The sequence below is a fragment of the Gracilinanus agilis genome, chromosome 1 (genome assembly GCF_016433145.1).
Source record: "Gracilinanus agilis isolate LMUSP501 chromosome 1, AgileGrace, whole genome shotgun sequence".
In the NCBI taxonomy this organism is placed as follows: Eukaryota; Metazoa; Chordata; class Mammalia; order Didelphimorphia; family Didelphidae; genus Gracilinanus; species Gracilinanus agilis.
Genome location: NC_058130.1, coordinates 645,274,562 through 645,291,344, shown reverse-complemented (window position 1 = coordinate 645,291,344; position 16,783 = coordinate 645,274,562). Strand labels below are relative to the sequence as shown.

At 38.1% G+C, this 16,783-nt stretch overlaps 1 protein-coding gene across 1 annotated transcript in view; it reads right to left on the bottom strand.

The window, feature by feature from the left end:
* Nucleotides 1-5,661: 5,661 nt before the first annotated feature.
* The window catches only part of LOC123231924 (dendrocyte expressed seven transmembrane protein), a 16,201-nt gene continuing 5,079 nt past the window's right edge, over nt 5,662-16,783 (bottom strand). The window contains exons 2-3 of the mRNA XM_044658252.1: nt 10,563-10,871; nt 5,662-5,736 (exon numbers count right to left, since the gene is read on the bottom strand). Coding sequence (XP_044514187.1) covers nt 5,662-5,736; nt 10,563-10,871 — 384 coding nt within the window. The remainder of the gene's footprint in view (nt 5,737-10,562; nt 10,872-16,783) is intronic.

The window sequence follows — 16,783 nt, the reverse complement described above, 5'->3', positions numbered from 1 at the left end:
GTGGTATTAAAACCCTCTCTCTCTCTCTCTCTCTCTCTCTCTCTCTCTCTCTCTCTCTCTGTGTGTGTGTGTGTGCGTGTGTGTGTGTGTGACAGACCCCTTGGTAGTCTGTGGAAGCCTATAGATCCTTTCTCAGAATAATACTTTTAAATGAATAAAAGAAAATCCAAAGGATTCCTACAGAAACCAATTATATTGGGAATCTTAGCAAATATATATATATATATACCAAAGTTGTATGAGCAACCCTGAAAAGGCTCAGCGAGTCCTCACAGCAGAGGTACTAGTTCTAATCGAACACCTCCTACACCCCACACACATATATACATATATGCATGATACCGTTCAATACAAGGTATTTGGAGAACAGTAAACCAGTTGCAAAAGGTGGTGCCTTCACTGTACCTTAAAGGAAAAGAGGTATGCTGAGGCAGAGGTAAGGAGGAAGAAAGTCAGTGAGATGAGAGATGGAGTATCATAAGTGAGAAGCAGCAAAAGGTTGAGTCTCAATGGCTCACAAAATACAAAAGGGAAAGTAATGCTCAATGAGGCTAGAAAGATAGATTGAGATCTTTATGCTGGGTAAGATTGTAAAAACTAAGCGCATTTCCTGGTACAGCCTGGATAAGAAATTTCAAAATTAAAAAAAAAGTTTCATTAAAATTGGTTAAGAAAACCCAGGGACTACAGAAAGTTTTGCAGCTATTGGCTGAGATTGCTGGCAAAGAAGAGTTATGAGTTCTCCGAGTCAGAGCCTTCCAAAAGATGCACAGTTACAGGCAAGTCACATCAGCTATAGATTAACTTAACACAGAGGATGGCAGTGAATGGACAGGCTGAGATACAAGACAGAATGGGCTTATTAACTAGAAGTATCAGGACTTAGAATACTTCTAAGGATCAAGCTGCATGCATTAATGTAGTACATTTTTACAAATATATAAAGGAAATAGAGATAGTAGGATGGAAAATGTTTTCTTCCAATTTTTTTTAAAAATTGTCAATTGATTTACCTAGTTCTTCTAGTATTAATCACAATATACCTGCCCTTTCCTTCCCCTGCCTAAACTCCCACTCTACCAATGAAAAGTAGAGGTATCTTTAAAGAGTTGATAAAATTGCTGTAACCTAGTATCCCTAGAAGATGTTGCAAAGTAGGTTTAGGTAACCCTGAAAAATCAAGTCGACAAACACTTATTTGCTATTTGAAAGGCACTGTGTTAAGCACTGGTGATTCAAAGAAAGGCAAAAGACAGTTCTTATTCTCGAGGGGCACACATTCCAAAGTGGGAAACAATATGCAAAAAATTACAAATGACAAAATTTTATGACATACTAATGTATGTATATATATTGTGTGTGTACACACACACCATATATATTACACACACACATACACATATTTAACATTTGTGATAATCAATAGAGGAAATGTCTTAGTGTTAAAGGAAATTGATAAAGGTTTCCCATAGAGGGAGGAATCTTAGCTAGTAAGGACTTAAAGTCAAAGAGGTCAGGAACTAGAGATGAAAAGGAAGAGAATTCCTGGCATGGAGGGTGGGGGAAGCATCGGACAGAAAAAAGAGCATAATATAGGGAATTTTGAAGAGTTGATAAATAGCTAGGGAAGAGAACAAGGCTTGGTGAGTGGGAGTGGAGGGTGGACAACAAACTCTTAGACAAAGGCAGAAGAGAGCCATTCTACATAGAGCAATGAACAACTCTTGGAATACAGAGCAATGCACTGTGGGTAAGCAGACTATCAAAAAGCATTTCAGTCAGTTAAAGAAAATGCAAGCTTTTGAAAACTGGGAGATACCATTTACCTCTCTATGCATGTGAATTTGTCATATATGTCTTCTATTTGTACATGTCTTCATGTGTGAACACTTACTTTATCTCCATGTTCATAGATATCATATTAAATTCCTATAAGAAGGTAAGGTGATAAAGTGCTAGAATCAGAATTATGATATGACTCTGGTCAAATCAGTCTTTCAGGCTCAGTTTCCCAATCTGTAAAGTAGGGAAATTAAAATACCTTTTTCACAAGGTTGTTGTGAAGGTCAAAGGACAATGCACATAGACATTTGTATATGTATGTATATAGCTCTTTGCAATCCCTAAAATGCTATATTAATATTTTCTATAATGAAGATGATGATATACCCGTCCTACTGAATGTGTATTATCTTTGGGAGAAGGTTTATGGGAAGGGTATTCTACTATTAATCTAGATTGCTATTTAATTCAAATAACTTTGTTATTAATTAAGTATATCATCTGGCTGACTAGAGAAAAGTAAAACACTTTGATAGGGGCTCATGACCTATTGTTTGGAAGATTCTGCCCTCCAAATTACCTAGTACCTAGAAAATGGAACAACAGAAGGTCTCAAGGCAAGCAAAAGCTTTTTTTTTTTTAATTTGAAGAAGGCCTAGGTATCTTTATTGGCAGCTTAGAAGAACACAGACTTAAAAATTAGAAAGAGAATGGTGATAATTAAAGTGGCAGACTGCCTAAGGATTGTTATAGAGTTCAAATGAGAAACAAAGTGAGTGACCCATTTGTAACTTTATATAGTTTTGAGGAGGTATTTGAAGATCAGAGAATTAATAATTTCCATGGAGTTAGACAGTTAGTGAGTGTCAGAATCTGAACCCAGGTCTTGCAGATTCTAAGCCCAGCTCCCTATCTACTATTGCCTCTATAAATTGCTCTTCCTTCTACCTGCTAAAATCCTTTCCCTTGAGTTTCTAGTATGTGCCTTAAAAACTGCCTTCCACTTCTCTTAGTCTTATCCTATCTCTATACTTTTCCCATTTATGAATTTAATGGGCCTTAGGTTCATAGTGTTTCAATGTCAAGGAACCTTAGACACCATCTGGTCCAATTCCCTTGTTTTGCAGATAAAGAAACTAAAGATTGTTGTAGTACGTTTACAAATGTGGCAAGTAGCAAAGGTAGGAATCATACTTAGGACTTGGATTATCATAAATCCCCTGTTTATCAGGGTTCTCATCTATAAATATATACAAAAATGTATTTTATGTACTTTACATATACGGTCCCATCCAGTTTCTAATCTATGGTCCTATGATATACTTGCAAACCTAAAAACAAATCAATGTAAAAATGACCAGTCATTCCTCATAGAAAGGATTATCACCACCACCACCACCACCACCACCACCATGGTATGGATAACATTAAATCAAAAAAGTTGAAGCTAATAATTTTATATGATTTTATTCCTTTATTATTTATTATAAGTTAATTTCTTTGAAAATACATTAAAGAACAAGTTAATTAAAACTGCCTGAACTAGGTTGCATAGAGTATATTCTCCTTTTTGGGAGGTGGTGTGATATATTAAAGTAGATTCAAATCATGCCTCAAGTTAGTAGCCTCGTGGCTCTGGGCAAATCAACTAACATTTCTTAGCCTCAGTTTCCTTATCTGTCAAATCACAAGATCATGTATACCAGCGATTCCCAAAGTGGCTGCCACTGCCCCCTGGTGGGTGCTGCAACGATCCAGGGCAGGGAGGCAGTGATGGCCACAGGTGCATTTATCTTTCCTACTAATTCTATTAAAATTTAAAAAAAAAATTAATTTCCAGGGGGCTAAGTAATATTTTTTTCTAGAAAGGGGGTGGTAGACCAAAAAAGTTTGGGAACCACTGATGTATACAGAACTAGAAGGGATGTTTTATACATTTTTTAGAGTCCAACCCCTCGTTTTACAGATGAAGAAACTTAGATCCAAAGATCTTGTCACTTGTCCAAGATCAGACAGGCAGCAAATGGCAGGATTCAAACCTGAGTTGTTCAACTCCAGAGCCTCTTCCCTCCTCATCCTCTGTAGCACTTAGCTCTCAAGGCTGTTGTGAGCATCAAATGGCACCTTGTGTGATGTAATATAGTGCCTGATGAAGACACTCATTTTGTTCAGATCCTTATTTTATTACATGTACAAAGGAGTCTTGCAAACCTTAGATCACCCCCTAAACGACAGTCATTATTTAATTCCCAGATCTCACGTATTCTTTTGTTGCCATGAATGGGACTAGAAACATTGTTATTGTAAACTCATGGCTTGCTATAGTGTTGGACTCTTCTTCAAACAGCCTAGTCTGGTTCCCATCATCCTAAAGCAGGAGACAGTTTCCTTAGGAGGATGATAAGTCACTGAGGCTTGATCTCAGGTTCTGTGGATGCACAGACTCATGCACTGATTCATTCATTCAATTTGAAGGGCTCCTGCAAGACTAAGGAGAAGAAGATCAAAAGCTGCTCTCCCCTCAGGAGCTTACATTTCACCTTCACAGATAAGTTAGTGGAAGACAATTTGTGGAGAAAAGGAGCTCTCACACCTGGGAGCTGTGGGAGACTATTAGCCAGCCTGGAGGCACTTCAGAAGTGAAAGATTTCACTCTACACAAAGCTTTATTCCTGGTGGTTTGTATACTAGGGCTTCTACTGGCCCTTTCATAGGTTTGTATTAGAGGAATCATTTTCTCAGGCATTTCTCCCCTAATTACAATAATTTAGACCACCACAACAGCCATGGCTGAATTATGCTCTCCACAGTTGAAATAAGTCTTGTGTTTTAATTCAAAAGTTTGATTCAAATTAAATATCTTATTACTCATACCACAGACTACATTATTATTTCTTAAACCTTAACCTTGTGTCTTAGAATCAATAGGGAGTATCAAATCTGAAGAGGAGTAAGGGCTAGGCATTTGGTGTTAAGTGATTTGCCCAGGGTCACATAACTAGCAGTATCTGATGTCAGATTTGAACTCAGGTCCTCTCAGCTCCAAGACTGGATCTCTATCCATTGAGCCACTCAGCTGGCCCCTGAGGCTATACCATTAATAATAATAACTGTCATTTGTATAATGCTGAAGCTTAGAAAAGTTCTTTACACATGCTATTTCATTTGATCCTCATAGCAACCCTGGGAGCTAGGCATTATTGCCTCTATTTTACAGATGAGAGAATTGAGACAATTTAAGTTTCCAATAGCCACTCAGTAAATGTCAAAGAGAGAATCTGTGCTGAGATTTCTCCTGATTGCAAGTCTAGCAAACTTTCCACAAAATAGCTAGGTGACACAGCTAGAGAGATCATTTAGCCTGGAATCAGGAAGAACTGCTTTCAAATCCATCCTCAGGCACTTAACTGTGTGACCCTGGATAAGTCACTTAACCTGCCTCAGCTTCTTCAATTATAAAAGGAGGGTAATAACAGCATCCACCATTTTGCAGAGTATTGCAAAAGGATCAAATGAGATAATATTTGTAAAACACTTAGGTCAGTGCCTGGCACAGAGCAGGCACTATACACATGCTTATCTCTTTTTCTCCGCCAAGCTATGCTCCTCATTACAAAGTTACAGACTCCTTCCCCACTTGACCCTCCCCTTCCGCCAAACTGGTGGCAGCCCAGGCTAATTGAACATAATATGTACCCTGGAGGAAATCAGCAGCCTCTTGAGTTCTTGAGTGCTGGCCCTGAAAATCCTAAGCCTATAAAATGAAAGTAAATGTCACATTTCCATACAGTTGGGAATGAACCGTGACATGTGCCAACCATCCATAAATCTGAGGGGAGCTGCTGAGATAAATTTAGCTGAAGAGCTGCTTAGAATTTTTCAAGGATTGTTTTCATGTGCAAGGGATGCTGTGCCTTCCCCAAACATTTTCAGGACAGGAAACCAGAAATGCATCTGAAAAAGATGGGAAAAGGCAAATTGGCATCAAATTAGCCTCAAATACCAGGTATTTGTAGAAGCTACTTACTACCCATTCCATGAACCTATGAAGAATCTGAAGGTTCTTTCCTTCTTGGGAGGGGAAAAAGGAGTAGAGGACAATTCAATTTAATTCTTTTTTTTTTTGAACCCTCACCTTCTCTCTTGGAATCAATACTGATCTTTGGTTCCAAGGTTTAAGAGTGGTAAGGACAGGGTAATTGAGGTCAAGTGACTCACACAGATAAGAAGTATCTGAAGTCACATTTGAACCCAGGACCTCCCATCTCTAGGTCTGACTCTCAATCCACTGAGCCACCTGGTTGTCCCAATTCACTTTAATTCTACAAATATTTACTAAACTGTCAGCTCTGTACAAGGCACCACAACAGGTGCTAGAAACATAAATGTTCATTAGTTGAAATAATCCCTCAAGGAACTTACATTTGGGGGGGAGGGATAAAGTGAGTGTGAGGAATAGATATTCCTAAAGCAAATGCAAATGAATGACATATCTCCTGGAAGTGGAGTCATGCACTGACATCTTCCTGGTTGAGTATTGTGGACTGGAATTTCCTCTTAATGATTTACTGACTAAGGCTCAGGAGATGTACTCAACTATATCAAGTCAGAGTATAGCTTCTCCTATGAGATCAATAAACATTTATTAAGCAAACATTTATTAAGCACTAACTGTGTACCAATCATAGTGCAAAGTTCAAGAGATACAAAAAGAGACAGAAGGAAGTGCTTGTCTTCAAGGAGTTTACAGTCTAATGGAAGAGACAATAAGCAAATAAATATATACCAACCAAGGTATATAGAGAATAAATAAGAAATAGTTAATAGAGGGAATGCACTGGGATTAAAAGGGGCTAGGAAAGGCTTTTGATAGAAGGTAGGGACTTAATTGGGATTTAAAGGAAGCCAGAGAGGTCAGTAAGTCAGAATGGAAGATAAAGAGCATTCCAGACATGGGGTACAGCCAGAGAAAATGCTCAGAGTTGAGAGATGTGGAATGTCTTACTCATGAAACAGCCAGGAGGTCAGTCACTGTATTGAAAGTATATGTTGGAAAGTAAGGTGTAAGATTGGAAAGGTAGAAAGAAACTATGCTTTGTACAAAGGGCTTTGAATGCCAAACAGCATATTGTATTTGATCCTGGAGTCAATAGGAAGTCACTAAACTTTATTGATTGTGGTAGTGGCAGGGAGGGAGGAAGAGTATGTCATTATAGGATCAGTATTTTTAAAAAATCTTTAATCTATTTATTTTTACCAATTACATATTATAACAAATTTCCACACAAGTTTTCCTAAGTTATATGATCAAACTAATCTCCCTTGCTGCTTTCCCATCTCCCTCCTGGTGTTGGCAGGGTTACACAAGCATTATAGCATATAGCATGGAATTTTAGAAAAATCCCTTTAGTGGCTACATGAAGGATGGATTGGAAGAAGGAGAGATGAGGCAGGTAGATCCAACAGTAAGTTATTGCATTTAACTAAGAATGAGATGTTGAGATCATGAACTACTGGTGGCAGTAACATGGAAAGGAAGAAGGTGAGAGATGTAAAGGCAAAATTGATGACCTTGGTAACAGATCAAATATGGCAGGAGGTGGTGGTGAGAGATATTGAGGATTCCAGGATGATCCCTAGTTTTTGAGCCTGAAAGAGTAGGTGGAGGATGTTGACTTCTATAGTAACTGGGAGGATAAGGGTTTGGTGTGATGTTTAGGAGGGAAAGATAATGAATTCTGCTTTGGAGATATTGAGTTTAGGATATCTCCTGGACATCCAGTTTGAGCTGTCTGAAAGGCAGTTGAAGATGTGGATTGGAGGTCAACAGAGAATGAAGCAAAATAGTTAGATATGAAAATCATCAGGATAGAAATGGTAATTAAGTCCATGGAAGATGATTAGATTGTCAAATGAAAAAATAGTACACAATACAGAGAAGAGAGCTCAGGAGAGAATCCTGAGGGACACCAGTGGTTAGAAGACATGATCTGGAGGAAGATTCAACAAAGATTAAGAACTGATAAGATAGGTATGAGAGAAACCAGGAGAGAATGGTTCCCAAAATCCAAAGAGAAGATAATATCAAGGAGGATAGAGTGATCGGTAGTGACAAAGGCCACAGAGAGGTCAAGAAGAATGAGGATAAAGAAAAAATCATTGGATATGGAAAACTTTGGGGAGAGCATTTTTGGTGGAATGAGGCAGAGGCAAAAGTGAGAAGAGAGAAAGGGAGGCACCTATTGTAGACAGTCTTCTTGAGTTTAGCTAGAAGAGATATTGGATGACAATGGGCATGAAAGAATTAAGTTGGATTTTTTTCAGCATAGAAGAGGCATGGTCATGTTTGTAGACAATAGGAAATGGACCACTAAAAAGGAAAAGACTGAAAATAAGTGAAATATTGGGAATGACAGAGGAGTAATTTGTTAGAAGAGATGAATGGAAGGGCATCCTAATATTATAGCTGAAAGGGGCCTTAGAAATGATCATTTTAAAAAATACAACTTCCTTTGATAGATGATGAAACCGTGACCTACTTGGCTCCTTCCTACCTTCCCAGGATTCTTACATTTTGTTCCTCTCTAAACACTACACACATCTGTACTTGTCCATCATGCCTTAGTCACCTCTTCATCCAAGAAACCCTAGATGCCCTTCAGTCCTGGAATTCATATCTCTACTTTCCACACCTGGGGCTCTTCCTTCTGATTACCTGAGTCCTCTTAGAACATGCATTCAAAGAGAGTATCCAGGCCACCAATCTCATTTCTCACTAAGCTTAAATTCTCTAGATTTCTCTGTCATTCCAAAACCTACTACCTTCTCACGCTTCTCCCTACTTTTCAGCTTCCTTTTGTATATTGTCCTTACCCATTAGAATGTAAATTCCTTAAGGCCAGAGACAGACTATCTTTTTCGCTTGTATTTTTATCCCCAGGACTTAGTATATTGCCTACCATATGGTAAGCACTTAGTAAACACTTGTTGAATGACTGATATCCTATCCATTTTCTGATATGAAGGTAATGGACTCAGTGTAAAGAAAAAGACAATATTTGGGAATAGCCAATGCAGGAATTAGTTTTGCTTGACTTTCAATTTTGTTACAAAATTTTTGTCTTTCTTTTTTAATGGAGGATGGATGAAGTGAAAGGAAAAAATAGATATGAAAAAATTATTTAAAAAATTCCCCTATGTGGAGGAATTTCTTTTCTTCCTTGTATTTCAAGGATGTAACATAGCAAAAACAAGAGTTTTATGCCCTTCTTCCCTTCCACCCCCAGGATTCCAGCTTGTAAGATGCAGCATATGATGGTGAATACCAAACCCTGGTTGCTTTCTGCCTTTCTGTTTCCTTTTCTGAGTGTTTGTCAGAGACTATCAATCCTGGGAGTAGATGTTTACAGATTAGGGAGTTATACTGAATAATCCTAAATTCTAGATACCCTAAATTCTGAAGTCCCCAAATGATTAAAGTCTCTGAGCTCTAGAGTGAGTCATTGGCCTTCAAGAGGGTGGGAATATACTCAACAGGTAATTAGGAGAAGGAAGAGGACTCCCCTGGAACTGAAAGACTAAAAGCTACATCACGGGGGTCATAGATATAGGCTTTTTTTTAACTGTCCATGATACTGATGTGAGTTGCTTGGACAATACTTGTGAAAATTAAAAGTTAAATGTGAAAGTTAAAAAGTATTCAGCAGTCTCATAAAGTGTTTTTTCTTCTGAAATAAGAGTCTAGAAATGCTTTATTCTTCTGTATTTGTACATGGACTCTTGGAAGTCACCATCTTATTCTTTTTTGCATGGTAGGTGAAATAAAGGTGTTATATTTTATATTGATACTGTACATGGGATGTGAGGAATGTGTAACCCACATTTAGGGAAACTTCAACATGAGTTATAACAAAGCTTGAATCAGGTTTCTTGTGAGTCTTGATACAGAGTGGGTACAATGAGTCAAAGATACACTGATATTCCACTGGTGCCCTTCTCCTTTGGAGAGATTCCAGGATTAGCCTGGGATCCATTCTTAGGGGTAGGCTGTCCATGGTGCTATCCATGTACAAGTTGTTTCCCCTTACTGAATGTGAGCTCCTGGAGAACATTTTTTCTTTGTATACCCAACACCTAGCATGGTACCCCCCACATAGGAAGTACTTAATACACACTTAATACATAAAGTTCCTTTGTTAACATATACTAAAGAGGGACAGCCAAGAGAAGACAATTTCGTGATATAATCAAGGAGGTCCTTTAAAAAAATCAAGAAACCACTCACTTTAACGTAGAAACATATCTGGCTTATAACAAATTTTAAATGGGACATTTTTGTAGGTCTCAACTGCTTTCTTAGTTAAATAAGCAAAAAGCCCTTAACCCTGCTAATAACTATGCCTCAGATGCATAAGATTTGTCTCCTGTGGAATAGGGACTAGATCCATGATTTCATTAGTATAGAGAACTTCCAAGTAATGAAATGCCTTCTACCTATTTTCCAGAGTACTCAGAGGTTAAATGACGTGCCCTGGGTCACAGTCACTATGTGTCAGAGGCAGGCATAGGAATCATTGTAGAGGAAAAAATAGAAATATGTCACCTTTGGAGTTAAGAAGACCTGGCTTTGAATCTCCTAATGTTTACTGTCAAATTTCAAAAAGCTATATAAATGTGTCTCTTGTCAATATTGACATTGCACACTGGTTCACTCTACAATCTGACTTTTAGTTTAAATTAGAGGCATTGCAGATCCTCTTTTGTCCTTGTTCCAAACTTACCTCTGTGACAAATTGCATCAGTTTCTTTTTTCCTTTACTCAGTGGTTCTTTGGTTCTTCTCCTGAGAATCTTGGCATGTAGATATCGTATCCTCTCTCTTTCTACATCAGGGTAGAATGACCCAGATACTAAGATTTTGAATTGCATCAGGATGGAAGACAGCAGACCCAGCACCACCAATGTCAGGATGATGATGCTTAGTGGGACCCATGTTTTAGACATAAGAATTTCAGGTTTAGGGATGCACTGGGGTTCAAACAAGGATATATTAAAGGAAGAGTCACTTATGATGTCATGGTTTCCCTTCACCTAAAACACAAGCATAGTCAAGTTAAGTCAATTGGCACCTACTGTATTCCAGGCACTGGGCTGTTATTATTTTTTATTATTATACTATTATTTAGCATCTGCTATATTCTAGGTACTGTACTGTTATTACTATTATTAACTATTATTATTATACTACTATTATTAAGCATCTACTGTATTCCAGGTACCATACTGTTATTATTATCTTTATTATAGTATTATTAAGCAGCTGCTGTATTTCAGGTACAATACTGTTATTACTATTATTAACTATTATTATCATACTACTATTATTGAGCATCTGCTGTATTTCAGTTACTGTACTGTCATTACTATTATTAACTATTATTATTATCATACTACTATTATTAAACATCTACTGTATTCCAGGTACAGTATTAAGTTCTAGGTTTACAAAGAAAGGCAAAAACAGTCTCTGCTGTCAAGGAGCTCACAGGCTAATGGAGAAGACAACTTGTAAACAATTACGTACAGACAAGATATAAACAGAATAACCTAAAGAGATCCCAGTAGGAAAGTGCTAGCATTGAGGGGGATCTAGAAGACTTTTTGTAGAAAGTAGTGGTATAGGTTGGAAGTGTTAAATGGTGCTTTAAAATCTTAGAAATGCTTTAAAATCCTTTTTTCTTTAATGGTGCTTTTAGATCTTCAGCTTTTTACTAGTTAGCAGATATTAGAACATAGACTCAAACCCTCTGTTTTCCCTGTACCCCTCTTCCCAATTGCCAAGGCTGAAGGGAAGAGAAAGCATCCAGGATATTATGACTTTTTGCCCTTTGATAACAGTTTTCAAGGCTGGGGAAGGCCATTCAAACAACCTTGAAAGTCATACAAACAAGGTACGGGAGGGAACATCATCAAGGTACATCAGGGATCTTTGCACACCTTCCCTGCCCCTTCCCCTGGAATGCCCCCTGCAACACCAATGGAAGGAATGATCTGAGGGTGAGCAGAGAATTCCCAGGATCTATAATCTATCAGATCTATAATAAATATAACAACCTGAAATCCTGTTTTGGCTTTTCTATTACCCTGGCTACGCTGTCCATAATACCCTTGAATAAATGCTTCCATGCCTTAGATGAAGGGATCTGAGCCTCATTTCTTTGGAAGAGAACCAGCATTCGCTCTTCCATAACAGAACTCACTCTCCCACAAGAGTAGGACATCAGCTGAGATTTGAAGGAAGCAAAGAAGTAAGGAAGAGGAGAGAGAAAATTCTGGGCAAGGTGAACAACCAGAGAAAACACATAGAGTTGGAAGACAGAGTGTTGTGTATGGGGGAATAGCAAGGAGTCCAGTCTCACTGGATTGTACAGAAGTGGCAGAGAATAAGCCTGGAAAGGTAGAAATGAGCCACATCATGAACAGCCAAAAGAGTCAAATCTGGGTTTTAGTGGAAAAAGTACCATATTTAGTTAGGAGAAACCTGGATCTGAATCCCACTTCTTATTGCTAGTATTAATTAGGAACAAGTCACTTAAAATTTCTGAAGCTCTGTTTTCTCAACTGTAAAATGGGTACCTGCTATGCTCACTTCACAGAACTATGACAATAAAAAGACATTTTACATATGTTAAATCATGATAAAAACCTAATAATAAATGGGGTTTGTGTACTCAAACTCCCTATGGTTCCTGTGGAAATGTTGAATTGAAATATTATTAAAATGATTTTTCGGAAGATTTGGACTTCTGATTAAGATGGTGGCAGAGTAAGGAGCAGCTGCTCAATCTCTCCTAACCGAAGCATACAGTACTCCTCAAGGGGACATAAAAACAAACCCAGACGAATGAAGGAACCCCACAACAGGGCGCAGCATTGAAGGTACGCAGAATCAGGGCATCTCCACGCTATAAAGGGGTAAAACAGCTCTAACTAAAACGCGAGAGGAAGAAGCCCCTACACCCCCCACACACACATACCACACACCTCGCAAAGCACCAAGGCCAACGCACAAGAGTGAAAACAGGACTGGGGCAACCAGTAAATCACTAGCAGCCCCAGGGCTTGTACCTGTGTGCTGCAAGATGAGGGACACCAAGTGGCTGGGGGACACGCATGGACTTTCCTGAGGGTCTGCGGGGGCATGGACAAAGATCTCTAATGCAGGGACTTTCCCCAGCATCTGCGCGGGGTAAAGGCATCGCCCCAGACGTGAATAAAGATCTCCAGCGCACGGACTTTCCCTAGTATCTGCGTGGGTGAAGACAGTGCCCTAGATGAGAATAAAGATCTCCAGCACAGGCTTGGACTGCGAGTGAGGACCCGGAGCAGACAGGAGTGAGGCTGTGGAAGCAGCCCCTGAAACTGCTGAAGGAGCCTTGGGCAGAAGGGCAGACCGGGGACTACCAGGAGGCCTGACCCTGAGGACAAGGAGACCGGAGCCCCCGGGAGCTTAGAAAGCGCAGGCAGACCCTGAGTGTGAAGACAAAGCTGAAAAGGGGCAGGGCTAACGATGGCAAGCCGAGAACCCCAGAAGAAGAAAAAGATTATCAAGAAAAACTCTGGAACACTCGACAACTTTTACACAGAAAAAATCCAGACAACAGAGGAGGACAAACAAGTAATAACAAGTAATAATCATATCCAAACCTTCCCCAAAAAATGAAAGCTGGTCACAAGCTATTGAAGAGTTCAAAAATGAGGTGTTGAAGAAGATGGAAGAGATCTGACAAGAAAATAACAGTTTAAAAGGCAGAATTTTGCAATTGGAAAGTGAGGCTCAGAAATCAAATGAACTGATAAGCAAATTGAACACCAGAAATGACCAGATTGAAAAGGAAAACCAAAAGATTATGACCGAAAACCAGTCCCTAAAGGCTAGAATTGAACAATTAGAAGCCAATGATCTCTCAAGACAACAAGAACAAATAAAACAAAGTCAAAAGACTGATAAAATAGAAGGAAACATGAAATATCTCAATGAGAAAGTGACAGACCAAGAAAACCGGTCTAGAAGAGACAATTTGAGAATCATTGGTCTTCCAGAGAAGGCAGAAATTAGTAGAAACTTGGACTCCATACTTAAAGAAATTATTCAGCAAAATTGCCCTGAAGTTCTACAACAAGAGGGCAATATAGACATTGAAAGGATCCATAGATCACCCTCTACACTGGACACAGAAAAGTCAACACCAAGGAATATAATAGCCAAATTCAAGAGTTTTCAAGTAAAAGAAAAAATCTTACAAGAAGCCAGAAAGAGACAATTCAAATATAAAGGAGCACCAATCAGGATCACACAGGATCTGGCAGCTTCCATGCTAAAAGACCGCAAGGCTTGGAATACAATATTCAGAAAGGCAAGAGAGCTGGGCCTTCAGCCACGGATCAACTACCCATCGAAACTGACTATATACTTCCAGGGGAAAGCATGAGCATTCAACAAAATTGAAGATTTCCAAGTTTTTGCACGAAAGAGACCAAGACTAAATGGAAAGTTTGATACCCAACCACAAAAATCAAGAGAAACATGAAAAGGTAAATAAGAAACAGAGGGAAAAGAAAGAAAACTTATAATTTTTTAAATTTGACTCTTTAAGGGCTTAAAGAAGATCTAATTATCTGTATTACTAGGGGGAGAAATGCTATGTATAATTCTCTGTAGTGAACTCTATTCACTATTATAAGATTCACTATTATAGCAACCAGAAGAATAATTCATAGGGAGAGGATAGGATACTAAATGGTCTAAGATGACATGGGGGGTGGGAAAGAGGGGGTGAATAGTAGGGGACACCAAGAGAAACTTGAGTGAATAAGAAAAATAGGATATTCTATTACACACAAAGAGGGCATGGGAAGGGGAGGGGATAAATATTATTATAAGAAGGAGAGGAAGAGAGCATTAAGAGGTAATAATCAAACCTTACTCTCAGTGTAATCAACCCAGAGAGGGAAGAGTAGCTTTATTATCCATTTGGATAAAAAACTCTACCTAACCCTACTCAGAAAGTCAGAAGGGATAAACCAAAGGGAGCAGGGGAGTGGGGAGGTCAAAAAAGGGAGGGGAGAAGAAGGGGGAGGGAATTCATTAGGCCTTTAAAAAACAAAAAGAGGGGAATAACAAGGGAGGGGGCAGAAAGGGAAGTCAATCAAGGGAGGGAATAAGGGATACCAGCTCAAAGCAAACCACTGGTTTAAAAGAAAATAGTGTAAGAAGAAGGGGTGGGTCTAGGGGAGGATACAAAAATGTCAGTGAATGCACAACTGATAATTGTAACTCTGAATGTGAATGGGATGAACTTGCTCATAAAACGGAAGCAAATAGCAGAGTGGATCAGAAACCAAAATCCTACCATATGTTGTCTACAAGAAAAACATATGAGGTGGGTAGACACACACAAGTTTAAGGTTAAGGGCTTGAGCAAAATCTTTTGGGCATCAAATGAAAAAAAGAAGGCAGGAGTAGCTATTATGATCTCTGACAAAGCCAAAGTAAAAATAGATATGGTTAAAAAAGACAGGGAAGGTCATTACATCCTGATTAAAGGCAGTATAAACAATAAGGAAATAACACTGCTCAATATGTATGCACCAAGTGGTATAGCATCCAAATTCATAAAGGAGAAAATGGCAGAGCTCAAGAAGGAAATAGATAGTAAAACCATAATAGTGGGAGATCTAAATATTCCTCTTTCAGATCTAGATAAATCAAACCAAAAAATAAATAAGAAAGAGGTAAGAGAGGTGAATGAAGTCCTAGAAAAATTAGACTTAATTGATATGTGGAGAAAAATAACTAGGGACAAAAAGGAATACACCTTCTTTTCAGCTGCACATGGTACATTCACAAAGATGGACCATGTAATACGACATAGAATCATTGCAAACAAATGCAAAAGAGCAGAAATAATAAATGTAACCTTCTCAGATCATAATGCAATAAAAATAATAATTAGTAAGGGCACCTGGACAGGCAAATCAAAAACCAATTGGAAATTAAACAATATGATTCTCCAAAACCAATTTGTCAAAGAAGAAATCATAGAAACAATCAACAATTTCATTGAAGAGAATGACAATGATGAGACATCCTACCAAACTCTGTGGGATACAGCCAAGGCAGTACTCAGGGAGAAATTTATATCCTTGAGTGCATATATTAACAAATTAAGGAGGGCAGAGATTAATAAATTGGGTATGCAACTCAAAAAATTAGAAAACGAGCAAATTAAAAATCCCCAGATGAAAACTAAATTAGAAATACTAAAAATTAAGGGAGAAATTATTAAAATTGGAAGTAAAAGAATTATTGAATTAATAAATAAGAGTAGAAGCTGGTACTTTGAAAAAACAGATAAAATAGACAAAATACTGGTCAATCTAATAAGAAAAACAAAGAAGAAAACCAAATTGACAGTATTAAAGATGAAAAGGGAGACCTCACCTCTAATGAAGGGGAAATTAAGGCAATCATTAAGAACTATTTCGCCCAATTATATGGCAACAAATATAACAATTTAGGAGATATGGATGAATATCTACAAAAATATAAATTGCCTAGATTAACAGTAGAAGAAATAGAATACCTAAATAATCCCATATCAGAAATAGAAATTGAACAAGCCATCAAAGAACTCCCTAAGAAAAAATCACCAGGACCTGATGGATTCACAAGTGAATTCTATCAGACATTCAAAGAGCAACTAATCCCAATACTATACAAATTATTTGATATGATAAGCAAAGAAGGAGTCCTACCAAATTCCTTTTATGACACAAATATGATACTGATCCCAAAGCCAGGTAGACCAAAAACAGAGAAAGAAAACTATAGACCAATCTCCCTAATGAACATAGATGCAAAAATCTTAAATAGAATATTAGCAAAGAGACTCCAGCAAGTAATTAAGAAGATCATCCACCATGATCAGGTGGGATTTATA